Source organism: Schistocerca cancellata, chromosome 4 (genome assembly GCF_023864275.1).
Source record: "Schistocerca cancellata isolate TAMUIC-IGC-003103 chromosome 4, iqSchCanc2.1, whole genome shotgun sequence".
Taxonomy (NCBI): domain Eukaryota; kingdom Metazoa; phylum Arthropoda; class Insecta; order Orthoptera; family Acrididae; genus Schistocerca; species Schistocerca cancellata.
This window is the reverse complement of record NC_064629.1, coordinates 161,210,960-161,238,342: the sequence shown is the minus strand read 5'-3', so window position 1 is coordinate 161,238,342 and position 27,383 is coordinate 161,210,960. Positions and strand designations below refer to the sequence as shown.

General features: G+C 52.0%; 1 protein-coding gene across 1 annotated transcript; it reads left to right on the top strand.

The window, feature by feature from the left end:
* The first annotated feature begins 14,766 nt into the window (after positions 1 to 14,766).
* On the top strand, positions 14,767 to 18,490 carry LOC126183978 (protein FAM186A-like). Its single transcript, XM_049926329.1, has 2 exons — positions 14,767 to 18,389; positions 18,481 to 18,490. Exons 1-2 carry the CDS (start codon positions 14,767 to 14,769, stop codon positions 18,488 to 18,490), a joined length of 3,633 nt encoding a protein of 1,210 aa, XP_049782286.1.
* Positions 18,491 to 27,383: the final 8,893 nt, after the last annotated feature.

Sequence of the window (27,383 nt, the reverse complement as noted above, 5' to 3'; positions counted from 1 at the left end):
TAACAGAATAACAATTAAGTGCCTGGCTCTTTTTCGTTTTCTTATGTTACCAGTCAGCCAGTTATGATGGCAGAAAGTTCTTCCTTTTAAATGGGCCTGCCTTAAGAAAACTAATTTTTTCTTTTCGACAAAAACGAGGACAGAAGAGCTGGAATCTCAAGAAGTTATTTCTTCTATCCAACTAATTTTTATTTCAGGAGGAAATAATGTATGTTAACATGGAGTACTTGTGCTTCAGTGTTAGTGGTATCACATACCTATATTTCGTTCATTGTTTTGATATACTTAACCTCGAATGATGTATGGTAATTATTAAGAAACCAAAGTTTTTCAGTGGAAGATTAACTCTTCCTATATACGAGGGCATGCTGAAACGTAATGACACAGAATTTTCTATTCTCAATATCGCATGAGGTATTAAAAGATACGCATATTATTCACCCTATATTCCCATTTCGCTGAAGCGAGCTACAGCCATCTGCCGGCGGAGGTCTCTGAATAATAGTGTGTAAAACGACACTGTGTAACGTAATTCAGTGCTTGAGAAACAGTGTGCTGTAATTCTTCCTAACCGCAGCAAACGTGCCTCCAATTCAAATCCATCAAAGAACAGAAGTATACTGTGGTCGTCGTATTGACATTAGTAATGAGGGACATTGGTATATACATGCTCATAATGAAGGGGCCCAATTTCACTCCAACTGCACACGCCCCACACCTCCCCCTGTGGGTCCGGGGATTAGAATAGGCCCGAGGTATTCCTGCCTGTCGTAAGAGGCGACTAAAAGGAGTCCATCCCCCTCACGGGGGTAGTTAGCGCCTGCGTCCGGAGACGGACGGTTCCACGACCTATAATCGTGGTCTTTTTGGTTTTTCACTTCTTGTTTCTTCCTTCCTTTTGTTGGTTCCTTTCTTTGCTCTTCTCCACCTCACTGTCTTCCTTACTCTTTCCCTTGACTTCTCCTTGCCTTCTCATTGCCTTTTTCTCCTTGCCTTCTCATTGCCTTTTTCTCCTTGCCTTCTCATTGCCTTTTTCTCCTTGCCTTCTCATTGCCTTTTTCTCCTTGCCTTCTCATTGCCTTTTTCTCCTTGCCTTCTCATTGCCTTTTTCTCCTTGCCTTCTCATTGCCTTTTTCTCCTTGCCTTCTCATTGCCTTTTTCTCCTTGCCTTCTCATTGCCTTTTTCTCCTTGCCTTCTCATTGCCTTTTTCTCCTTGCCTTCTCATTGCCTTTTTCTCCTTGCCTTCTCACTGCCTTTTTCTCCTTGCCTTCTCACTGCCTTTTTCTCCTTGCCTTCTCACTGCCTTTTTCTCCTTGCCTTCTCACTGCCTTTTTCTCCTTGCCTTCTCACTGCCTTTTTCTCCTTGCCTTCTCACTGCCTTTTTCTCCTTGCCTTCTCACTGCCTTTTTCTCCTTGCCTTCTCACTGCCTTTTTCTCCTTGCCTTCTCACTGCCTTTTTCTCCTTGCCTTCTCACTGCCTTTTTCTCCTTGCCTTCTCACTGCCTTTTTCTCCTTGCCTTCTCACTGCCTTTTTCTCCTTGCCTTCTCACTGCCTTTTTCTCCTTGCCTTCTCACTGCCTTTTTCTCCTTGCCTTCTCACTGCCTTTTTCTCCTTGCCTTCTCACTGCCTTTTTCTCCTTGCCTTCTCTGGTCTCCACCTTGGCGTTTGAGACAGTCTGTCCTCTTTCTCCCTCTCTCTCTTCTTTTTCCTCTTCTACCTTCCTCCCTGTGCGTGCCTGAAGGCCGACCCACGCATTCGTACGCGTAGCCGGTGACGGGGTAACGCGTAAGTCCCCGCCCTGGGTAGACATGTAAGGCACGCGCGTACCCCCTGGTAAAGGCCAGGCCCGGGGAGGGGTGATTGCCTGAGCTGATACCTTCTGACCATGCCGATTGGTCCCTCCGTCTGTTTCTCGGGAGGTGTGACCTGAGGTGTAAACATTCACCTAAGGCGGGAGTGCCCTCTGAGAGGGTCCCCACAAGGAAGGAGCGCGCCATCGGAGACGCTGGCAATCATGGGGGATTCCTCCGCAATGGATTCTACTCCATCTCTCTCGACTTCGACCCAAAAACGGAAACGTGACCAGCCAACAGTGACAAAAGTACTACCGCCTGCCCCACAGTTCCTCGTAGTTTCTCGATCTGAGGACGGAGAGGATTTTTCCTCTGTCAACCCTTTCGTTATTCAGAAGGGCGTAGATGCCATAGCCGGATCTGTCAAATCTTGTACCAGGTTGCGTAACGGCACCTTATTACTAGAATCTGAGAGTGCCTTTCAGGCACAAAAACTGCTTCGGGCCACCCTCCTGTACACGTTCCCTGTCCGGGTGGAGGCCCACCGAACTTTGAATTCGTCTCGTGGTGTAGTCTATACTAGCTCCCTCGACGGATTGACTGACGAGGAGCTTCAATCTTTCCCCGCTGAGCAGGGCGTGACGGCTGTCCATCAGGTCATGAAAAAGGTAAACAATAACCTTGTACTGACCCGGACACTTTTCTTGACCTTCGATAGTGTTAAGCTGCCATCGCGCATCAAGGCGGGCTACGAGGTTATTTCTGTTCGCCCCGATGTCCCGACACCTACGCGCTGCTACCAGTGTCAGCGTTTCAATCACACTCGACAGTCTTGTTCCAATGCGGCTAAATGTGTCACTTGTGGCAGGGATGCCCATGAGGGTGACTGCCCACCTCCGTCTCCTCGTTGTGTGAATTGTCAGGGTGACCATGCCGCATCCTCCCGCGACTGTCCTGTCTATAAGGAAGAACGCTGTATCGAAGAAATTCGGGTCAAAGAGAAAGTGTCCACCTCGGCTGCTCGCAAGCTATTGGCTAGTAGGAAGCCCGCGCTGCTCCCAGCGGGGAAATACAGTACTGTCCTCTCCTCTCCTCGGACTACCCGGGAGGTAGCAACCCAGACATGCGATCTGACCTTCAGCACCACGGTCGTCCGTTCGGCCAGTGCTAAGATCGCGCGGTCGACGTCTACTCTTCCTCCCATCACCCCACAGACACCAGCCCCTTCCTCAGCTTCTGCTAAGTCGAAGACCCCGAAGTCAGATGCACGGGCCTTTAAGAAGGAACCATCCCGTGCAGACTTCCTCCGTCCCTCGACCTCCCAGCCTTCGACCGGTACTTCCACCAAACGTCCTTCCAAAAAGGCGCATAGGAAGCACAGTTCTCCTTCTCCGCCACGGCGCATTTCTTCTCCTGCGCCACCCAGCGGTTGCCGCCCCAGGCCGTCATCCGTTTCGCCTGGCCGCACCGCTGGTAGCCGTACATCTGGCCGTTCACCGGCGGAGGAAGCTCCCCCTCCCGGCCATCCTCCCGAGATGGCCGATGAACCTTTAGACCCAATGGACGAGGACTGTCCGCCTACTGCTAGCGGCGGCAGTGCTCGCTCGAAGCCAGGCCCTAAGCGGCCTTCGAGGTGACCCCTTCTCTCATCTTCCTTTTCTTACGATGGCACTTATTCACTGGAATATTCGCAGCATTCGCTCCAACCGAGAGGACTTGAAGTTGCTGCTCCGCTTGCATCGTCCGCTCGTCGTAGCCCTCCAGGAAACGAAGCTACGCCCATGCGATCAAATTGCCTTGGCACACTACACCTCTGTGCGTTTTGACCTACCCCCTGTGGTAGGTATCCCAGCTCATGGAGGGGTTATGTTGCTGGTCCGGGATGATATCTACTACGATCCCATCACGTTGCACACCGGCCTGCAGGCAGTTGCCATCCGCATTACTCTCCCCACTTTTAAGTTTTCCTTTTGTACAGTTTACACTCCATCGTCATCTGCCATTACCAGGGCAGACATAATGGAACTTATTGCTCAGCTACCTGCACCATTTTTGTTAACTGGAGACTTCAATGCCCACCATCCCCTTTGGGGCTCTCCAGCATCCTGCCCGAGGGGCTCCTTGTTAGCAGACCTTTTCAACCAGCTCAATCTTGTCTGCCTCAATACTGGCGCCCCTACTTTTCTTTCGGACACATCTCACACCTATTCCCATTTAGACCTCTCTATATGTACTCCCCAACTTGCACGCCGGTTTGAGTGGTATGCACTTGCTGATACATATTCGAGCGACCACTTCCCGTGTGTTATCCATCTCCTGCAGCATACTCCCTCTCCGTGCTCCTCTAGTTGGACCATCTCCAAGGCAGACTGGGGGCTCTTCTCTTCCAGGGCGACCTTTCAGGATCAAACCTTCCCAAGCTGCGATCGTCAGGTCGCACACCTCACGGAAGTCATTCTCGCTGCTGCTGAATATTCCATCCCTCACCCTACTTCTTCTCCACGTCACGTACTGGTCCCCTGTTGGTCCGCAGCATGTAGAGACGCTTTACGTGCTCGTAGACGTGCTTTACGCACCTTTAAACGCCACCCTACAGTGGCGAATTGTATCAATTATAAACGATTACGTGCTCAGTGTCGTCGTATTATTAAAGAAAGCAAGAAAGCCAGCTGGGCTGCTTTCACAAGCATCTTCAACAGTTTTACTCCTTCTGTTGTCTGGGGTAGCCTGCGCCGGCTATCTGGTACTAAGGTCCACTCCCCAGTTTCTGGCTTGAAGGTCGCGAATGACGTCCTTGTGGCCCCTGAGGCTGTCTCCAATGCCTTCGGCCGCTTTTTCGCAGAGGTTTCGAGCTCCGCTCATTACCACCCTGCCTTCCTCCCCCGCAAACAGGCAGAGGAGGCTAGGCCACCTAACTTCCGCTCCTCGAATTGTCAAAGTTATAATGCCCCATTCACCATGCGGGAACTCGAAACCGCACTTGGCCGATCACGGTCCTCCGCTCCAGGGCCTGATTCTATTCATATTCAGATGCTGAAGAACCTTTCTCCTGCGGGTAAAGGTTTTCTTCTTCGTACATACAATCGCATCTGGATTGAGGGACATGTTCCCGCATGCTGGCGCGAGTCTATTGTTGTCCTGATTCCTAAGCCGGGGAAGGACAAGCACTTGCCTTCCAGTTATCGACCCATCTCGCTTACCAGCTGTGTCTGTAAAGTGATGGAGCGAATGGTTAACTCTCGATTGGTTTGGCTGCTCGAGTCTCGACGCCTACTTACCAATGTACAATGTGGATTTCGTAGGCGCCGCTCTGCTGTTGACCATCTGGTTACCTTGTCGACCTTCATTATGAATAACTTCTTGCGGAAGCGCCCGACCGCGGCTGTGTTCTTTGATTTGGAGAAGGCTTACGACACCTGTTGGAGGGCGGGCATTCTCCGCACCATGCATACATGGGGCCTTCGCGGTCGCCTCCCTCTTTTTATTCGTTCCTTTTTAATGGATCGACAGTTCAGGGTACGTGTGGGTTCTGTCCTGTCAGACACCTTTCGCCAGGAGAATGGGGTGCCACAGGGCTGTTTTGAGCGTCGCTCTCTTCGCCATCGCGATCAATCCAATAATGGATTGCCTCCCAGCTGATGTATCAGGCTCCCTTTTCGTGGACGATTTTACCATCTATTGCAGCGCGCAGTGTACACGTGTCCTGGAGCGCTGTCTTCAGCGTTCTCTTGACCGTCTTTACTCCTGGAGTGTCGCCAATGGCTTCCGTTTTTCTGCCGAGAAGACGGTCTGTATTAACTTCTGGCGCTACAAAGAGTTTCTCCCACCGTCCTTACGACTCGGTCCCGTTGCTCTCCCAATCGTGGAGACAACCAAATTTTTAGGCCTTACCTTTGACAGGAAACTTAGCTGGTCTCCACATGTCATATTTGGCCGCCCGTTGTACCCGTTCTTTAAATGTCCTCCGTGTTCTCAGTGGTATGTCGTGGGGAGCGGATCGAACCGTCCTACTTCGTCTATATCGGTCGATCGTCCGCTCCAAGCTGGATTATGGGAGCTTCGTATACTCCTCTACACGGCCATCCATCTTACGCCGCCTCAACTCCATACATCATCGGGGTTTACGACTTGCGATCGGAGCATTTTATACTAGTCCCGTAGAGAGTCTTCATGCTGACGCTGGCGAATTGCTACTCACCTACCGGCGCGATATACTGCTTTGTCGGTATGCCTGTCGGCTACTGTCAATGCCCGACCACCGTCTTATCGTTCCTTTTTTGACGACTCTCTTGACCGTCAATACGGGTTGTATGTCTCTGCCCTGCTACCCCCTGGAGTTCGCTTTCGTCGCCTCCTTCAACACCTTAATTTTTCACTCCCTGCAACCTTTCGAGTGGGCGAGAGCCGCACGCCACCTTGGCTCCAGGCTCCGGTCCGCATTAACCTTGACCTCAGCTCGCTCCCAAAAGGGGTTACCCCCGGTTCGGTCTACCACTCCCGTTTTTTGGAACTTCGTTCGAAGTTCATAAACATGACTTTCATTTATACAGATGGCTCTAAGACCAATGACGGGGTCGGGTGTTCCTTTATTGTCGGGGCACACAGTTTCAAATACCGGCTCCATGGCCATTGTTGGGTCTTCACAGCTGAGCTCTTTGCCCTCTACCAGGCTGTTCTTTACATCTGCCGCCACCGACATTCTGCTTATGTCATCTGCTCAGATTCCCTGGGCGCCATCCAGAGCCTCAGTGATCCATACCCGATTCACCCTTTTGTACACCGGATCCAACGCTCTCTTCAGCAGCTGGTGGACGTCGGTTCTCCGGTTAGCTTTATGTGGGTTCCTGGCCATGTCGGTATCCCTGGGAACGAAGCTGCAGATGCCGCGGCCAAGGCTGCGGTCCTCCAGCCTCGGACAGCTTCTTGTTGTGTCCCTTCGTCCGCTTTTAGCAGGGTCATTTGTCGGCGCATTGTGTCGCTGTGGCATGCAGATTGGGCTGCACTTACCAACGACAAGCTTCGGGCCATAAAACCTCTTCCCGTGGCTTGGACGTCCTCCTCACGCCCTTCTCGGCGGGAGGAGGTCGTTTTAGCCCGGTTAAGAATTGGACACTGCCGGTTCAGCCATCGCAATCTGCTGACGGCTGCGCCGGCGCCGTTCTGCCCATGTGGGCACTTGCTGACGGTTAGACACATTTTAATGTCCTGTCCAGATCTTAACACACTGCGCCTAAGACTTTCGATGCCATTTTAGCGGATGACCCACGAGCAGCTGCTCGTATTCTTTGTTTTATCAATATGACAAACCTCGCTAAGGACATTTGATGATGTTGTTTTTTAATCCTATGCCGGTCCGTCTATTATCGTGTTTTCCCTTTTAGTTGTTGTTGTCAACTTGTGCCTCGCGGTGCATTCTTAGAGTAGTCAGGGCGCTAATGACCATTGAAGTTGTGCGCCCTCAAACCACAAAAAAAAAAAAAAAAAACGCCCCACACCGTTAGAGCCTCCACCACCTTGAGAAGTCCCCTGCTGACATAAATGGTTCATGGATTCATGAGGTTGTCTCCACACAAGTACACGTCCATCTGGTCAATACAATCTGAAATGACACTCGTCCGACCTCGCATCATGTTTCCAGCCGACAGGCCCAGGCAAAGTGTAGACCTTTGTGTTGTGCAGTCATCAAGGGTACACAAGTGGGCCTTCGGCTCTGAAAGCCCATATCGATGTTTTGTTGAATGGTTCAGACAATGACACTTGTTGATGGCCCAGCAATTTGCAGGAGGGTTGCACTTCTGTCACGTTGGTGGATTCTCCTTAGGCCGCGAGGAGGTGATTTTAACTAGGTTGCGTTTTGGGCACTGCCTTCTTAGTCATCGCCATTTCATCTGCGCTCCCCCACCACTTCGTGCACATTGCGCCCAACTCTTAACTGTCCGCCATTTCCTGATGGAATGCTTGTTTTTTAAAAAGTTTACGTTCCTGTTAGGGTTTGCCCTCAGAGTTACTGGCCGTTTTAGCGGATGAAGTGCAGGCTGTCAATCGCGTTACACATTCCCCCCAGGGGGTCCACAACTCTTTTGTGGATACGTGCGTAGCGATTATGGGACCCCGAGGTAATATGGCCCTCCTTCCTTCCTGGGCTGCATACCTACCCTTTCCGCATCCTTCCCTATCCCCCATCCTCGCCCCCCCCCCACCCTCACCTCTGGCTCTTTCCTTCCCTTTCTCCCCCTCTGGGAGTATGGTTTGTACCTACATACAGAGACGGACGCTCGTAAATCTAACGCATTCTTCGCCTTCTCTGCTTGTATGTCTTCATCCTTCCTTGGTCCTTCTCGTTTCCTTACCTCTTCTCTTTACCCTCTTCTCCGCTGCGGCGTTTGAGACCTCTCTTCTTTCCTTTCCCTTTCTTTGTTTTTCCCTTTCTCTTTCGTCCACCCTGTGCGTGTCTGAAGGCCTGCCCACGCATTTTGTGCGTAGCTGGTGACTGGGTAACGCGTAATTCCCCGCCACGGGTAGACAGGTAGGACACGTACGTACCCCCCTGGTAACGGCCAGGCCCAGGGAGGGGTGATTACCCGAGCTGATACCTTCCGAAAGTGCCGATTGGTCCCTCCGTCTGTTTGTCGGGAGGTGTGACCTGAGGTGTGAACAATCACCTAAGGCGGGAGTGCCCTCAGAGGGCCCCCACAAGGGAGGAGCGCGCCATCGGAGACCCCGGTAATCATGGGGGATTCTTCCGCAATAGTTTCCTCACCGTCCACTATGCCTGCTCACAAGCATAAGTTCACTGAGTCTCAGCCACAGACAGTTTTTCCATCGTTGCCACTGTTCCTTGTTGTTTCTCGGTCTGACGGTCACGACTTCTCCACGGTCAACCCTTTCATTATTCAGAAAGGTGTCGACGCAATTGCAGGTCCTGTAAAGTCTTGTTCTAGATTACGGAATGGCACCCTGTTGTTAGAAACAGTCAGTGCCCTCCAGGCACAAAAATTGCTGCGTACTTCTCTGCTCCACACCTTCCCTGTCCGGGTGGAACCGCACCGTACCTTAAATTCCTCGCGTGGAGTCGTTTATACACGCTCCCTCGATGGATTGTCTGACGAAGAAATTCAGCACTACCTGTCTGACCAGGGCGTAACGGCTGTTCATAGAGTTATGAAACGGGTTGACACAAACATCATTCCAACCCGCATTGTCTTCTTGACATTTGACAAAGTTCAACTCCCATCGAAAATCAAAGCAGGCTACGAGATAATTTCCGTTCGCCCTTACGTCCCAAACCCTACGCGTTATCGGTGTCAGCGGTTCGATCACACCAGCCAGTCCTGTTCCAATCCGGCCAAATGTGTTACGTGTGGCAAGGATGCCCATGAGGGTGCTTGTCCACCTCCATCCCCTCGCTGCATCAACTGTATGGGTGACCACGCTGCTTCCTCTCGAGATTGCCCCGTTTTTAAGGACGAAAAGCTCATCCAGGAAATAAGAGTGAAGGAAAAGGTGTCGACCTTTGCTGCTCGAAAATTATTTGCAAGTCGCCAGCACACCGTGCCTCCGACAGGAAAATACAGCACTGTCCTTGCTTCTCCTCTGCCAACAAAGGAGGCGGCCACGCAGACTTGCGACCTCTCCTTTAGTGCCACGGTCGTCAGATCGGCCAGCACAAAGATCGCTCGTTCAACCTCACCACTTTCGCCTGCCCACTCTATGCCTCACCCTTCATCGGGTTCTGCTAAATCTCGAGCCCAAAAGCCAGACACCAAGCCTTCCAAAAAAGAGCATACTCGTGAAGAGTTTTTACGTACCGCAACTTCCCAACCATCGGTTCCTCCTTCATCTAAACATCATTCTTCCAAGAAGGCTACAAAGAAACCCAGTTCCTCTCCTTCTCCGCCAAGGCGTGTCCCATCTACAGCACCACCTGGCGGAAATCGCCCTCGGCCGTCTTCTGTATCGCCGAGGCGCACTGCTGGTGGCCGGTCAACCGGCCGATCGCTGGTGGCAGGAGCTGCTCCTGACCAACCTATGGATCAGGATCTTCTGCCTTCGGCTGAATGCCATTGCATGCTGTCGGTCGCAAGCTCTGAGCAGTCGTTGAGTTGACAGCACCCTTGGCCACATTCCTCCATTTTCTGTTCACCCTATGTCCATTATCCACTGGAATATCCACGGCATTCTTGCCAATAGGGATGCATTGTCGATCCTCTTACGATCCTACTCGCCGGTCATCTTCTGTCTTCAGGAAACAAAGCTGCGTCCCCATGACCGCTTTGTTCTCCCTCATTTTCAGTCCGTCTGATATGATCTCTCCTCTGTTGAAGGCTCTCCAGCCCATGGAGGACTCATGATTATTCTCCATGATACTCTCCATTATCACATAATCCCCTTAAACACTTCCTTCCAAGCTGTCGCCGTCTGTCTTTCCCTTTCCGGATACATGTTCTCTCTTTGTACTGTATACATTTCATCGTCCACACCAATGGCACGAGCTGATCTCCTTCATCTTCTTGGTCAGCTTCCACCCCCCTATTTGCTGGGTGGGGACTTCAATGCCCACCACCCGCTTTGGGGATCTCCACATCCTTGTCCACGTGGCTCTCTATTGCTAGACGTCTTCCACCAAGCGGATCTAGTTTGCCTCAACACTGGGATCCCTACATTTTTATCTGCCTCCACGACAAATTTATCTCATTTGGACCTTGCCGTCGGTACTGTTCCGCTAGCTCGGCGCTTTGAATGGTTCGCCCTTGATGATACACACTCGAGTGACCACTTTCCATGTGTCCTCAGACTGCAGCCTCAACTGCCATACATGCGCCCGCGACGATGGAAGTTTGCCCAAGCTGATTGGACACTTTTTTCGTCTCTAGCGACATTCGATGACCGTCACTTTCCCAGCGTCGACGATGAGGTCACACATATTACCGACGTTATTCTTACGGCTGCGGAACGTTCAATACCACGCACCTCCGAATTGCCCCGGCGCCCCCCAGTTCCTTGGTGGAACGAGGCATGCCGTGATGCAATACGTGAGCGGCGACGTGCTCTCCGCGTTCTCCGCCACCATCCTACTTTGGCCAACTGCATCCGCTATAAGCAGTTCCGTGCGCGATGCCGTCGCGTCATCCGCGATAGCTATAAGGCAAGCTGGAAATTCTTTATTAGCTCATTTAACACCTTTACTCCCTCCTCGGATGTTTGGAGTCGGCTTCGACGGTTCTCAGGCGCGCCTAGTTTCTCCCCGGTCTCTGGGCTCACTGTCGCGCATGATACATTCGTGGACCCCGTCGCAATTTCTAACTCGTTGGGTCAGCACTTTGCTGAGATTTCGAGCTCTTCCAATTACCCGCCAGCGTTTCTCCCGAAGAAACGTGCATCGGAAGTGCGACCTCTTGCTTCCTCCTCTCAAAATCGCGAAAGCTATAATACTGTTTTCTCCATGCGGGAACTCCAACATGCACTCTCTTCTCGCTCCTCCGCCCCAGGACCGGATGGTTTCCACGTCCAAATGTTGCTGCATTTATCTACCCATAGTCTGCATTACCTCCTTCGCCTTTATAATCGAATTTGGACCGATAGTACTTTTCCCAGACGATGGCGGGAAGCTGTTGTCGTTCCCGTTCCGAAACCTGGAAAGGACAAAAATCTCCCCTCTAGCTATCGCCCCATTTCTCTCACGAGTAGTGTCTGTAAGGTTTTGGAGGGCATGGTGAATTACCGTTTAGCTTGGTGGCTGGAGTCCCGCAGTCTTTTAACACCTGCCCAATGCGGATTCCGAAAGCATCGTTCTGCCGTTGACCATCTTGTTGCTCTCTCCACTTATATCATGAACAATTTTCTCCGGAAACGCCAAACAGTAGCAATATTTTTTGATCTGGAGAGAGCATAAGATACCTGTTGGAGGACGGGCATCCTCCGCACACTGTTCTCTTGGGGCTTTCGAGGTCGGCTGCCCCTTTTTCTTCGCGAATTTATGGCAGAGCGCACATTTAGGGTGCAGGTGAACACTACTCTCTCCCGTACTTCTCCCAAGAAAACGGGGTACCCCAGGGCTCCATGCTGAGTGGTGTACAGTTTGCCATTGCTATCAATCCAATTATGGATTGTCTCCTTCCTGATGTCTCGGGCTCCCGCTTTGTGGACGATTTTGCGATCTACTACAGCTCTCAACGGACCAGCTTTCTTGAACGGCTTCTCCAAGTATGTCTCGATCGCCTCCACCCTTGGAGCATCGAAACCGGCTCCCGTTTCTCTCCCAGTAAGACCGTTTGTGTTAATTTTTGGCGACGTAAGGAGTTTCTTCCACCCTCCTTACATCTAGGACCTGTCAATCTTCCGTTTTCAGACGTCGCTAAATTCTTGGGTCTTATGTTTGACAGGAAACTATGCTGGTCCTCCCACATTTCGTATCTTTCGGCTCACTGTCTGCGATCCCTCAACACCCTCCGTGTCCTGAATGGTACCTCCTGGGGAGCAGACCGAGTGGTCCTTCTCCGCCTCTATCGCGCCTTAGTGCGCTCGAAATTGGACTACGGAAGAATAGTCTACTCCTCTGCTCGGCCGTCTATTCTTCGGCGTCTCGACTCTATCCACCACCGTGGATTACGTTTAGTGTCTGGAGCTTTTTACACCAGCCCTGTGGAAAGCCTTTATGCTGAGACTGCTGAACCTCCGCTGTCCAATCGGCGAGCAGTCCTTCTGAGCCGTTATGCCAGCCATCTGTCTTCCATGCCTGCTAATCCAGCCCATGACATATTTTTCGACGCCTCCTTTGATGTAGGGTATGCAGGCCGCCCCTCCTCCCTACTACCACCGGGAGTCCGTTTCCGTCAACTGCTCCATTCTCTTTCCTTCCGCTTTCCAAAAACCTTCTTCACAACTTGGGGTACAGCACCGCCTTGGCTCCGTCCCCGGATCTGCCTGCTCCGTGACCTTCAATTTCCCAAGGATGGTACCCCTTCACTTGGTTATCGTCGGGCATTTGCTGCCCAATGTGCACAAATAAAGGGAGCCGCATTTATTTATACAGATGGCACGAAAACGTTAGGTGTAGGGGGTGCCTATATTGTTGGCGACACCCCAAATCGATTTCGGCTTCCCGACCATTGTTCGGTTTGTACTGTGGAGCTTTACACTGTTCTCCGGGCTGTCCAATACATCCGTCGCCATCAGCGGATGCAGTATGTTCTCTGTTCAGATTCTCTCAGCTCTCTCCTTAGTCTCCAAGCTCTTTACCCAGTGCACCCTCTGGTCCACCGGATCCAGGACTGTCTGCGCTTGCTCCACCTGGGGGGACGTCTCGGTGGCGTTCCTCTGGCTCCCGGGACACGTTGGTATCTGCAGAAATGAGGCGGCCGATATTGCGGCCAAGGCTGCAGTCTCTCTTCTCCGGCCAGCTATTCAATCGATTCCCGTCGCCGATCTACGGAGCGTTTTATGTCGTCGTGTTACTCTTTTATGGCACTCTCATTGGTCGACACTTCCCCAAAATAAATTGCGGGACGTGAAAATTCTTCCTTGTGCTTGGACCTCTTCCTCCCGAACGCGTTGTCGGGAGGAGGTAATTTTAACTAGAATTCAGATAGGGCACTGTCTTTTTAGCCATCGACATCTTTTAAGCGGCGATCCTCCCCCACTCTGTCTCCACTGCTCTCAGCTGTGGACGGTAAGACACCTTATAATTGAGTGCCCCCATTTTAATCCGTTACGCTGCCGTCTACAGCTGTCGCCTGATATATCGTCGATTTTAGCAGATGACACGCGCTCAGCCGATCGCGTTCTCGAGTTCATTAGTGCCAGTGAGATGTCAGTCATTTGAAGTTCTTTTTGGGACAACCAACCCCCTTCTATAATGGTTTTTTAAGCTTACCTTCTCTTTTTAGTTTCTCCAATTTTTTGAGTTTCGTTCACATTTCTGCCTTCTCCCAAGTCAGACTGGGCGCTTATGACCGTAGCAGTTTTGCGCCCTGAAACCATAACCATAACCAAAAGAAACCGTGTTTCACTTCTGATTCGTCATAGCAATATTGCGAAGGCCATTTAATTTTTAGTTCTGGACCTCTGCTTCTCTACGACGTAATTTATAGACTTCCCTCAGTTCCCGTTTTTAGCCATATTTTTTATTGGGATTGACGTATAGCCGTTTCTAATTCCAATTTGCCTTCCCCGTTTCATTGCTTTGACACAGGCACGGATGACCCTAGTTTTTGGGCCCTAAAAAGCCTCAAACGATTCTCGTCAGTCTCGTTCATCCTATTCTTGCAGGATCTGTTTCCCGCTGCAGCGATGTCTCGTACCTTTCACCAGAATCTGGATATTCACGGTACACAAGTGAAATCGTCGTACAGAATAATAACCACTTCATCGCTATCTCAGAAATGCTGTGTTCCATCGTTCGTGCGTCAGCTGTATACGTTGAAACTGACTTAAATCTTTATAATCTGCAATTGTAGCAGCAGTAACCGATCTCGCAACTGTGCGAGACACTTGTCTTATACAGTCGTTGCTGACTGCAGCGTCGTATTATGTCTGTTTATATATCTCTGTATTTGAATATACATGTTTCTATGGTGCTTCAGTGTAGCTGAGAGCTGTATTGCTGGGTGTTGTCTCTTGAAACAAACCTTAACATGAAGGGTGGCGTTTCACACATGCCAAAATTGCTGACGTTATGTATTCTACAAAATTTCAGATATTTAATGATATACCATTATAACAACATGCTTTGTAAGGCAAGAACTCGATCAGTACATAAAACGCAGACAATCATACCCAGAAAAGTCGCTGATAACAAAGGCACTGAGCACCTTATAATTATAAATTATCTTACGCAAACAATTCCCCAGTGTTATTAAAATAAATCTAAGGTACTTGGCATAGCAGCGCGTTACTTCTATTTTATGACAATGAAGTAATGGTAACACATTCTTTCTAAATCCACAGCATTACGAGGCATCTGACACTACAGGATGTCGAGTATCCAGCCTGCAGCCTCCAGTACTCTGTTACCTGAGGAGATAGAACCAGACTTCCCATGCCCACTGTGTGATTATGAGTCAGAATGGTTCTGCCAGTGTGACTCCATGATAGGTGCTGCGCTGTCGCCGCAGCGCGACTCCACGAAGGGTGCTGCGCTGTCGCCGCAGCGCGACTCCACGAAGGGTGCTGCGCTGTCGCCGCAGCGCGACTCCACGAAGGGTGCTGCGCTGTCGCCGCAGCGCGACTCCATGAAGGGTGCTGCGCTGTCGCCGCAGCGCGACTCCACGAAGGGTGCTGCGCTGTCGCCGCAGCGCGACTCCACGAAGGGTGCTGCGCTGTCGCCGCAGCGCGACTCCACGAAGGGTGCTGCGCTGTCGCCGCAGCGCGACTCCACGAAGGGTGCTGCGCTGTCGCCGCAGCGCGACTCCACGAAGGGTGCTGCGCTGTCGCCGCAGCGCGACTCCACGAAGGGTGCTGCGCTGTCGCCGCAGCGCGACTCCACGAAGGGTGCTGCGCTGTCGCCGCAGCGCGACTCCACGAAGGGTGCTGCGCTGTCGCCGCAGCGCGACTCCACGAAGGGTGCTGCGCTGTCGCCGCAGCGCGACTCCACGAAGGGTGCTGCGCTGTCGCCGCAGCGCGACTCCACGAAGGGTGCTGCGCTGTCGCCGCAGCGCGACTCCACGAAGGGTGCTGCGCTGTCGCCGCAGCGCGACTCCACGAAGGGTGCTGCGCTGTCGCCGCAGCGCGACTCCACGAAGGGTGCTGCGCTGTCGCCGCAGCGCGACTCCACGAAGGGTGCTGCGCTGTCGCCGCAGCGCGACTCCACGAAGGGTGCTGCGCTGTCGCCGCAGCGCGACTCCACGAAGGGTGCTGCGCTGTCGCCGCAGCGCGACTCCACGAAGGGTGCTGCGCTGTCGCCGCAGCGCGACTCCACGAAGGGTGCTGCGCTGTCGCCGCAGCGCGACTCCACGAAGGGTGCTGCGCTGTCGCCGCAGCGCGACTCCACGAAGGGTGCTGCGCTGTCGCCGCAGCGCGACTCCACGAAGGGTGCTGCGCTGTCGCCGCAGCGCGACTCCACGAAGGGTGCTGCGCTGTCGCCGCAGCGCGACTCCACGAAGGGTGCTGCGCTGTCGCCGCAGCGCGACTCCACGAAGGGTGCTGCGCTGTCGCCGCAGCGCGACTCCACGAAGGGTGCTGCGCTGTCGCCGCAGCGCGACTCCACGAAGGGTGCTGCGCTGTCGCCGCAGCGCGACTCCACGAAGGGTGCTGCGCTGTCGCCGCAGCGCGACTCCACGAAGGGTGCTGCGCTGTCGCCGCAGCGCGACTCCACGAAGGGTGCTGCGCTGTCGCCGCAGCGCGACTCCACGAAGGGTGCTGCGCTGTCGCCGCAGCGCGACTCCACGAAGGGTGCTGCGCTGTCGCCGCAGCGCGACTCCACGAAGGGTGCTGCGCTGTCGCCGCAGCGCGACTCCACGAAGGGTGCTGCGCTGTCGCCGCAGCGCGACTCCACGAAGGGTGCTGCGCTGTCGCCGCAGCGCGACTCCACGAAGGGTGCTGCGCTGTCGCCGCAGCGCGACTCCACGAAGGGTGCTGCGCTGTCGCCGCAGCGCGACTCCACGAAGGGTGCTGCGCTGTCGCCGCAGCGCGACTCCACGAAGGGTGCTGCGCTGTCGCCGCAGCGCGACTCCACGAAGGGTGCTGCGCTGTCGCCGCAGCGCGACTCCACGAAGGGTGCTGCGCTGTCGCCGCAGCGCGACTCCACGAAGGGTGCTGCGCTGTCGCCGCAGCGCGACTCCACGAAGGGTGCTGCGCTGTCGCCGCAGCGCGACTCCACGAAGGGTGCTGCGCTGTCGCCGCAGCGCGACTCCACGAAGGGTGCTGCGCTGTCGCCGCAGCGCGACTCCACGAAGGGTGCTGCGCTGTCGCCGCAGCGCGACTCCACGAAGGGTGCTGCGCTGTCGCCGCAGCGCGACTCCACGAAGGGTGCTGCGCTGTCGCCGCAGCGCGACTCCACGAAGGGTGCTGCGCTGTCGCCGCAGCGCGACTCCACGAAGGGTGCTGCGCTGTCGCCGCAGCGCGACTCCACGAAGGGTGCTGCGCTGTCGCCGCAGCGCGACTCCACGAAGGGTGCTGCGCTGTCGCCGCAGCGCGACTCCACGAAGGGTGCTGCGCTGTCGCCGCAGCGCGACTCCACGAAGGGTGCTGCGCTGTCGCCGCAGCGCGACTCCACGAAGGGTGCTGCGCTGTCGCCGCAGCGCGACTCCACGAAGGGTGCTGCGCTGTCGCCGCAGCGCGACTCCACGAAGGGTGCTGCGCTGTCGCCGCAGCGCGACTCCACGAAGGGTGCTGCGCTGTCGCCGCAGCGCGACTCCACGAAGGGTGCTGCGCTGTCGCCGCAGCGCGACTCCACGAAGGGTGCTGCGCTGTCGCCGCAGCGCGACTCCACGAAGGGTGCTGCGCTGTCGCCGCAGCGCGACTCCACGAAGGGTGCTGCGCTGTCGCCGCAGCGCGACTCCACGAAGGGTGCTGCGCTGTCGCCGCAGCGCGACTCCACGAAGGGTGCTGCGCTGTCGCCGCAGCGCGACTCCACGAAGGGTGCTGCGCTGTCGCCGCAGCGCGACTCCACGAAGGGTGCTGCGCTGTCGCCGCAGCGCGACTCCACGAAGGGTGCTGCGCTGTCGCCGCAGCGCGACTCCACGAAGGGTGCTGCGCTGTCGCCGCAGCGCGACTCCACGAAGGGTGCTGCGCTGTCGCCGCAGCGCGACTCCACGAAGGGTGCTGCGCTGTCGCCGCAGCGCGACTCCACGAAGGGTGCTGCGCTGTCGCCGCAGCGCGACTCCACGAAGGGTGCTGCGCTGTCGCCGCAGCGCGACTCCACGAAGGGTGCTGCGCTGTCGCCGCAGCGCGACTCCACGAAGGGTGCTGCGCTGTCGCCGCAGCGCGACTCCACGAAGGGTGCTGCGCTGTCGCCGCAGCGCGACTCCACGAAGGGTGCTGCGCTGTCGCCGCAGCGCGACTCCACGAAGGGTGCTGCGCTGTCGCCGCAGCGCGACTCCACGAAGGGTGCTGCGCTGTCGCCGCAGCGCGACTCCACGAAGGGTGCTGCGCTGTCGCCGCAGCGCGACTCCACGAAGGGTGCTGCGCTGTCGCCGCAGCGCGACTCCACGAAGGGTGCTGCGCTGTCGCCGCAGCGCGACTCCACGAAGGGTGCTGCGCTGTCGCCGCAGCGCGACTCCACGAAGGGTGCTGCGCTGTCGCCGCAGCGCGACTCCACGAAGGGTGCTGCGCTGTCGCCGCAGCGCGACTCCACGAAGGGTGCTGCGCTGTCGCCGCAGCGCGACTCCACGAAGGGTGCTGCGCTGTCGCCGCAGCGCGACTCCACGAAGGGTGCTGCGCTGTCGCCGCAGCGCGACTCCACGAAGGGTGCTGCGCTGTCGCCGCAGCGCGACTCCACGAAGGGTGCTGCGCTGTCGCCGCAGCGCGACTCCACGAAGGGTGCTGCGCTGTCGCCGCAGCGCGACTCCACGAAGGGTGCTGCGCTGTCGCCGCAGCGCGACTCCACGAAGGGTGCTGCGCTGTCGCCGCAGCGCGACTCCACAAAGGGTGCTGCGCTGTCGCCGCAGCGCGACTCCACGAAATATCATCGTAGCTTCAAACCAGCATCACATACATTGCATTTACACGTTCCAAATCCGAGCCCACAGCGTCCATTGATAACAATAGAGAAAGATTTGCTGGCTGCAGAATACCAAGAGATGTCAATCCGACAGTGCCCATCTCTGCTCTCACCTATCTGTCCGACCACGCCGAACACGCCTATTTCGCCAATTGCACCGATTCCGTCTTGTCGATGGGTGTAACTTCCGCAGCACCTGCAGTTTTCTGGTGGTAATAAATTTTAAATGTTCAGTAATTGTCTCGACTTTTAAGGTGTCACTAAATGATGGTTGACATGTATTACCAGTGTCCGCTACTTAAGAGTGCAGCATGAAACCTTCTCGGCCCAGCAGATGGGACTCACAAGCATGATTCTCTTGTAGTTATTGCATTGTGAACTCACTTCTAGGTCCACGTGTATCGTAATGGTGTATCAGCTGGTTGCCAGATCTGCACATACCCGAGTTTTTGCTGTTTTCTTTAGCAAAAATTTGGGTTCTATGCAGATTTTTTGCAGTGGAGAAGTTGCAATAGCTAAAGTTGGCTCTTATGCGGGCATTAGTTCCACAATTACAGTGTGATAAGTGCCAACGTTGTACCTGAAGGTGGCTTCCATTAGAAATGTAAACTTGAAGTAGGAAGTGGCTTACTGCTTGGTCGAGGAAGTTTCACTTCGTTATTCTAGCTAATTGGTCTAGGTAAATCTCGTAGTTACGAACGCACAACCTCTGCCACTGTGTGGGCTCGTGCGTTTTTCAGGCTGTCAAATGAAGCTTATATTCTATGTGATTATCATGAGATTTGAATAGCTTTGGTTTATAATTGCTACTCTGACAGTACCATCGCCAACTGATCTGATAACCTTCCTCCAGCTTTGGTAACAGTTACTTGGTTCTGGTTTTCAAAATGATCTGCATAGACGGGCCAGTATGAGCAGTAAAATGGTGGTAATCACTCGCCTGATAACATAAACGAATATCTAAATCCGCGACGCACGACTCAATCCCAAACTTGTTATGGTAATATTCATTGTTGCCTCGTTTGGAGATCAGCGTCCTCTTTCAGTAGGGAGGTCTTGATTGAGAGCAATGTTTTGAGATGGGGTACGTATAAATTGCCTGGACATACTGGAACACTAGAAAAGCACACATACGAAGTGGCTAACATGCTCGGCAGTCCCTAGAACTGAGCTTTCTTCCTGGTAAAGTATTCGGTAAAACGGTTCGTAAGCCTTCACTAGTAAAATATGCCGACAAAGGAAGTGAGCCCCCCGGTTCGGTCTACCACTCCCGTTTTGTCGAACTTCGTTCGAAGTTCATCAATATGACCTTTATTTCTACAGATGGCTCTAAGACCAATGACGGGGTCGGATGTTCTTTTATTGTCAGGGCACAAAGTTTCAAATACCGGCTCCATGGCCATTGTTCGGTCTTCACAGCTGAGCTCTTTGCCCTCTACCAGGCTGTTCTTTACATCTGCCGCCACCGACATTCTGGTTATGTCATCTGCTCCGACTCCCTGAGCGCCATCCAGAGCCTCAGTGATCCGTATCCGGTTCACCCTTTCGTGCACCGGATCCAACGCTCTCTTCAGCAGCTGGTGGACGTCGGTTCTTCGGTTAGCTTTATGTGGGTTCCTGGCCATGTCGGTATCTCTGGGAATGAAGCTGCAGATGCCGCGGCCAAGGCTGCGGTCCTCCAGCCTCGGACAGCTTCTTGTTGTGTCCCTTCGTCCGATTTTAGCAGGGTCATTTGTCGGCGCATTTTATCGCTGTGGTATGGCGATTGGGCTGCACTTATGGACAACAAGCTTCGGGCCTTGAAACCTCTTCCCGTGGCTTGGACGTCGTCCTCCCGCCCTTCTCGGCGGGAGGAGGTCGTTTTGCCCCGGTTACGAATTGGACACTGCCGGTTCAGCCATCGCAATCTGCTGACGGCTGCGCCGGCGCCGTTCTGCCCATGTGGGCAATTGCTGACGGTCCGCCACATTTTAACGTCCTACCCGGATTTTAACACACTGCATCTTGATCTTGGCCTGCCCTGTAGTCTAGATGCCATTTTAGCGGATGACCCACGAGCAGCTGCTCGCGTTCTTCATTTTATCAACTTGACCAACCTCTCTAAGGACCTTTGATGATGCTGTTTTTTAATCCTATGTCTGTCAGTCTGTCTTTTATCGTGTTTTCCCTTTTAGTTGCTGTTTTAAACTTGTGCCTGGCGGTGCATTCCTAACGTAGTCTGGGCGCTAATGACCACTGAAGTTTTGCGCTCTAAAACCACAAAAAAAAGTGAGTGATAGATAAGGCGCTATTGTCTGACAAAAATGCACTAACGTAATTTGATCCACTAGCTATCTCATGTCACGCGAAGAGCAAGTTCCTTTACTATCATAATAAATTTCAAGTATTCACGCCTCTTCTGGGAGTAATATCAATAGCGTTTCATAAGCTCCATACGTTGGTTCAGCTCTGCTGAAAGGTTATCACGTAAGACATCAAACTGTGCTGCCCGGATTCGAAATTACGAGAATCCATTGTCCCAAAACAATGCTCGTAAGTACTCCGCACGACGTCTTTGATTTAGATGTGTTCGGCGTAACTACAGGAAAATGTAACAAGGAACGGTATAATCTCCTCTCGAGATACCCACCAGGATCGCGAGGTTGGTAGGAATTCGCATAGCATTAAGGTGTACCACGAAGAGAAGCTGAGTGTCTTAACAGAATAGCAGCAAAACTGAGTCACGATACATAAGTTCTCCAATTGTAATGGAAATGACGAACGACTGTACAAATAGTGGAAGGAGATGAAATTTTAACTTAGTCAGGATATGTATGATAGCGCGTTACGTAAATAGTGGTCGTGATAGTGTGACTGAAGAACGAAATTCTTGATAGCAAGGACGCCCATACCGGAGGCAAAGGGGGCTGCGAGCCCGACTAGCTGTCAGGAATAGGGAAAAATATTGTATAGAAGCGTTTTCTTCCAAGAAAATGATTTAAGGATTTACTAACACACATTTTTAGTAGGTTCTTAATTACTGAAAATATTTCACCCATTTAGTTTGCCCTCACCACAAGCAAACTATTGTATGATCATTCTTGCTTACTAGCATCGAATTTAGATTACACACACAAAAGTAAAAGGAAACCTGTCGTGACTGACCTTCAGACCTCGAAATCAGTGGTGAGGCGGCGGTGGATGTGAGCGGCTTTGCCTTGATGCCTTGCAATGTCAGAAGACTGGGAGAATGGATGGGAGAGGGCAGTGATCATGTCGAATCTCATTTCAGACGAATCTTTGTTAATCTGTTCATAGAGCCAAATACAGGTCGAATTGAATATATCTTTCAAAGATATTTTGGGTAGTGGAAAAAGCACTGTTACTTAACCATGTTGTATCCTGGTCAATTCGTGGTGACTTCAGAGAAGATACATTCTTTGGGGATGAATTTGGTGTGGCAAGAAACCTTTCGCTTCTGCAAACTCCTGGCAGGAGTGTGAGGTAGCTTTCAGAAAATGCTGTTTCTTGGCCCAGACTCATTCGATATCCTGCATTTTCAATATTCACACGCTCATACACTTCAGATTCGTATGGTGAGTGGCAGGATGTGAACTGTACCGGCACCGTCGGTGACGTGTGTACCAGAGACTAATACTGCTAGAAAAATTGCTGTTTCAGCGTGTATTGTCGCACTACTGTACGAAAATGACAGCTATTAAAGGGTGATAGAGCTGTCACATGGATTAACATACAACGTGGGAACTTCCCCTCCTACGTGGCCACATACAGAGCCACAGAGAGATTACACGCTAGTATTTGACATCAGATTTTCTGCTTGGAGAGTTAATGTATGTCACGTTGGTGAAGGGGTATGGAACAAGGATGGTGTAGGAAGTATTAAAGTTGTGCATCCAGTCATAAAAGTTCAGCGATTTTAGCAAACCACGGTTTACAGCACTAAAATGTAATGCTACATGGGTTGGACAAAAATACGAAACACCGTGACGAATGTATACTTGAACATAAATGCACATGCTAGCCAAGTCTGCCATTGTGCTGTTGTATTTGACCAGGAGCAGCAGTGCAGTTGAGTAAAATATGTTAGAGGTAAGTGGATCCGAACGGGAGTGAATTGCTGATGCTCGTATTGTGAATTCTTCCGTAACAAAGGTAGCCCAACCATTTAGTGTTAAGAAGCACAATATCGAAGACGCGTTCCACATACAGGAAAAACGGGAAAAATCATCCGCTAAGTAACCACGTGGACGAAGGTGTGTTGAGTGATCGTTAAGGGACGGTCATTGAAAAGCATGTGACTAAAAATACGGGGACGACACCTGGAAAAGACACTGCAGAACTTAATGTCGGACTCGCGAATCCCGTCAGCATCAAAACAAGGGAGCTCCATTAGCTGTGAACTGCAGTGTGAAATGGGATTAAAAATCCATACGTCAATGATATAAATGTCCGCGACAGGAAAACGTGCTGCAGGGAGCAAATGAAAGAACATTCGATCGTGTGAGTGTTGTTTCACGCTGTTCCCAACTTCTAGCAGAGTTTGTCTCAAGAGTGAGAAGTGACGGTTTCAGTGATGATAAAGGGGGCTGTATTGTTGTGGTCCATGAGCCCCATGACGATTTTTGCTGTCAGGTCCATCTCATGATACAATGTTTACCAATGGTGATGTCTTCCAAGACGAGACTCTCCCCTCTTGCGATGTCGAGAGCTATAATAGTCCCGCGTCCTTCGTTGTCAACGCAAAGATATTTGCTCACGGTTTTACCTATGTATTTCTACTATTCTTTCGACTTTTGACAATTTTCACTGTTTCTGCTTTTATGAATGCTTTCCCCCACACCTTTTTTGGCTTTTAAATTTTGGTCTCTGTTGTAAGTTTCGCCTCCGCTTTAAAGATTTGAGGTGCCGGTCGTTTGAGGAAGGACGCCTTACTGGGGTGCATTAAAGCTCTCCTATTACACCTACCAAGAAAGTGGATCTACCTCTGCACCTGAAATCCATCGCGGTAGTCAGTCCGTTGTGATGTAGTTTTCATGCACCTTTTCGGTGGTAGTCCTGAAAACGCAGCCAGTTTCTCGTTGGAAACACTGATCAGGCTGGGGCTATAGCAGCAATAGAAAATATTGGAAATGGATCTTCCCTGATGAAAAAGCCTCGTAAGTCAATCACGGGCACTTTGTCAAGATAGACCAGTCACCATTCCTCCCCATAAGAAGCTCAATAAACTTAACGACCCGAAGCTAGAAACTGATGAGCTGCGTACTAACCTAACCTGACATGTTGTGTAGTCCATTTTGTTCATTGCATCCAGAAAGGACACAAGGGTAATAGAATGGAGACTGGATGTTTTATACTAGCTTTCGACGGCAACATTTTGCCTGAGAAGGTTGTCATGTTTTATAGGTGTGATGTCAGGCCTTATTTTCCACATCTGATGATACTCTAAGTGCTAAACGTTCTGACACATCTCCTCCCCCTGTTCTAATGAAGCTGTCAGGCATATGGACGGGCAGCCGTTACGACCAACCCTCTAAATGTGTGCACTGTCCAGAACTCCACCCTCCTCGTTCACTGCAATGCTCAGAGCTAGAGGGGGGCGAAAATTACAGGCAATAAAACGCTTGACTGCCTGTCTTACCAAGGTGCAAGGAAAAATTTTGAAAGACGTCATCCAACTAATATCGTCTCTAATTTTGCGACTTCCGCCACAGTCCACACCCCACACAATGACGTCTCACACCACCTCCGAGCCCGGGTCGTATTCCAGGGCCTGCCCCAAAGTTTGGCGAGGGAATTTCAGCTCCCTCGCTCCCTACAGCTATAGCACTGGTGGTTCCAACACGGGTAGTGCGGTCAGATGCCTAGTCATCCTCTGGCGTCAGGAATGGTGACACCTTAAGGTTCACCGAGCGAGGTGGCGCAGTGGTTACACACTGGACTCGCATTCGGGAAGACGACGGTTCAATCCCGCGTCCGGCCATCCTGATTTAGGTTTTCCGTGATTTCCCTAAATCGCTCCAGGCCGACATCCTTCCCCGTCCTTCCCTAATCCGATGAGACCGATGACCTCGCTGTCTGGTCTCCTTCCCCAAAACAACCTACCAACCTTAAGGTTCTTCTCTCAAGACAAGGACCAGCAGCCAGAAGCTGTGGGCTTAAGTACAGTCCTCTTTGCTCCTGAAACTCGGGAAACCTTCTCAGAAATCTAAGTCTCTGAGGGATATGTAATAAGGTAAATTAACTTGTGAGGCTTCAGATGTTCAACTCCTCAGCCCTGCAGCAGTCCAGCCTATGCACATGGACGACGGATCAGGCAATCAGTTGGACCACACCCATTTTTTCCACTCGCCACTTTCTCAGGCCTCACACCAACGCTCCTTCAATGGAATTAAAACAGCTACCGTCACTATTTGACTTAACTCAATTATTTAATGGCTACTTACTCTAATAGGCATAGTGCTTAAAGAAACGTGGTTTATGGCAACACCCCGCCCTGCTCTGAAAAAACTAAAAAACATACTGCACCAATCATGTCAGTGTTGAGAGTCCGGTGAGGGGCGGTGACGCTGTCAGAGGCAGAGTACTAGATCACCTCCTTCCAGAATTGGACGTCTGCCTACTCAACACTGGAGCTGTCAGCAGCTCGTGGTCTAACGACTAGCAATGCTGACACTAAATCACAGGGTCCCGGGTTCGATTATCTGCCAGGTTGGGGTTATCTCTGCCTGGGGACTGGGTGTGTTGTCCTCATCATTTCATCATTCGCGACAGTGGCTATACTGGATTGAGTTATACATTGGTCTGTGTAAAATTTGGGACTTTGTACAGGTGCTGATGACCATGCAGTTGAGTGCCCCACAAACCAAACATGAACACTGGAGGTGCAGCCCACTTCAGTGTGGTTCATAGAAAGTTTCCCACTATTGACCTCGCAGTTGAGAGCCCGAGTATCTTACTCTGATTCAGTGGCGTGTCCATGACAATCTTCGTGACAGCGACCATTACCCTATCGTTCTCTCCCTCTCCACTCAGACATTTGGAACACGCTCCATGTTGGTAGCTTCATAACTCTGACTGGCAGTCCTCCTCCTCCTCCTCCTCCTCCTCCTCCTCCTCCTCCTCCTCTATATCCACCTTTGCAGCCAGTTGTGTGATGGACATCGACAAATTGGTACAAGACGTTACTGATGTTATTACTCATGCTACAGCAGGCACGATATCATACTTCTCCAACTCATCCCGACGACCGCCAGTGCCACGGTGGTCTGAAGATAGCAACAGTCATCAGGAAACACTGTTGGGTGCTTAAACGGCATAAGCGACATGCCTCCATGGATAACTTAATAGCATTCAAGGGACTCTGGACGAAAGCACGGTTTTTATTTTAATAAAGAAAAGGAAGCAGGAGAGTTAGTTGAAAATGTCTCAACTATGTGATCTCACACCCCCTCGGCCCATATACGGACTAAACTCCGCAGCATTTGCGGCCATCTACCACCCACGGCGGTACCTGAATGTTTATTACTGATAGCATCTACAATGATGCCAAGGTACTTTACGAATATCATGTGGCACAGTTAGCTGAAGGGTCGACTTGAAGTAATTACCATCCTAAATTCCTGACCCAACACCTTTTTCAGCGGCGTCCACTTTCTTTCCATAAATGGCTCTTTATCATCCAATGTCCACTTTAGTGAATGGGAGCTTCGCAGTGCTTTGGCAGTGTGTAGAGATAAATCCCCTGGACCTGACGAAGTCCACACCAAATGCTCAAACACCTTCGAGCCCCCTTGTTAATAGCATTTGGCAGGGAGTAGTACTGCCCTCTCAATGGTGGGAAGGTATTATTCCAGTTCTGAGACCAGGAAAGGACCCACATATTTTAACTACCTGCCAGTCTGAAATATTTGCGCGAATGGTCAACCGCCATCTTCGTTGGTGCCTTGAAGTCAGGGGTGTATATCACCATTCCAAAGAGGCTTCTGGCCTTTCCAGTACACCACAGACCACATGATTAATTTGAAGCTGCAGTTAATTATGCTTTAGTCAGTCGCCAACCTCTGATGGCTCTGTTCTTTGACGTACGGAAGGCATATGATACCGTCACATTCTTTCTATAGTGCATGAGTTTGGTTTCCGAACCAGTTCACCCATTCTTATGCAGAATTTCCTATCTCTCAAACTTTCTCAGGTTCAGGTAGGTTAGACTGTCAGCAATCAATATGAAGAGGAAACTGGCGTCAATCAGGGATCGGTTCTGAGTGTGACTGTTCGCCATCGCCATCAGTGGTGAGCCCTAATGTGTCTATCAATGTACATGGGTGATCTTTGCCTGTACTATGCTTGTGCATCACTGTGCACCACTCTGCCATTGTCAGGGGGCTCTGGACAGTCCATGACTGGGCACTGACCCACACCTATGAATTTTCTCCTGCAAAATCAAGAGTTAAGTGTTTCTGTCGACTCTGGACTGTGCACCTGCACCTGGAAGTTTATCTTGGTGACTTGTTACTTGAAGTCGTTGAAACTTTTCAATTCTTGTCTCTCTTGTTAACCTCACTTGGCTGCTGCATGTCCGGCAGCTCAAGCCAACTTATGTTAAGAAGCTGAAAAGCTGAATGGTCTCCATTTTCCTAGACACTCCTCGTGGGCTGCGGACACCAAAGCTCTTACGAGATTTTACAAAGTGCTGATTTTATCCCACTTTTGTACTCCACAGATGTGTTGCCTATGGGTCGGCGGCACTGTCTACTGAGCTTTCTAAACCCTGTTCTCCACACTGGCATGTGGTTGGCAATCGAGCATTCTGTATGGGCCCTGTTGACAGCCTCCTGGCGGAAGCCAGTGTCCCACTGCCGCACGTTAGACAGCAGCTTCTGTCAAGTTATGCAGTCACACTGTCAGATGCCTACTCACCCATGTTGTTCAACT

What these genes read in the sequence shown, in the direction of transcription:
- LOC126183978 (XM_049926329.1), top strand. Translation starts at nt 14,767, where the DNA reads ATGTCGAGTATCCAGCCTGCAGCCTCCAGTACTCTGTTACCTGAGGAG.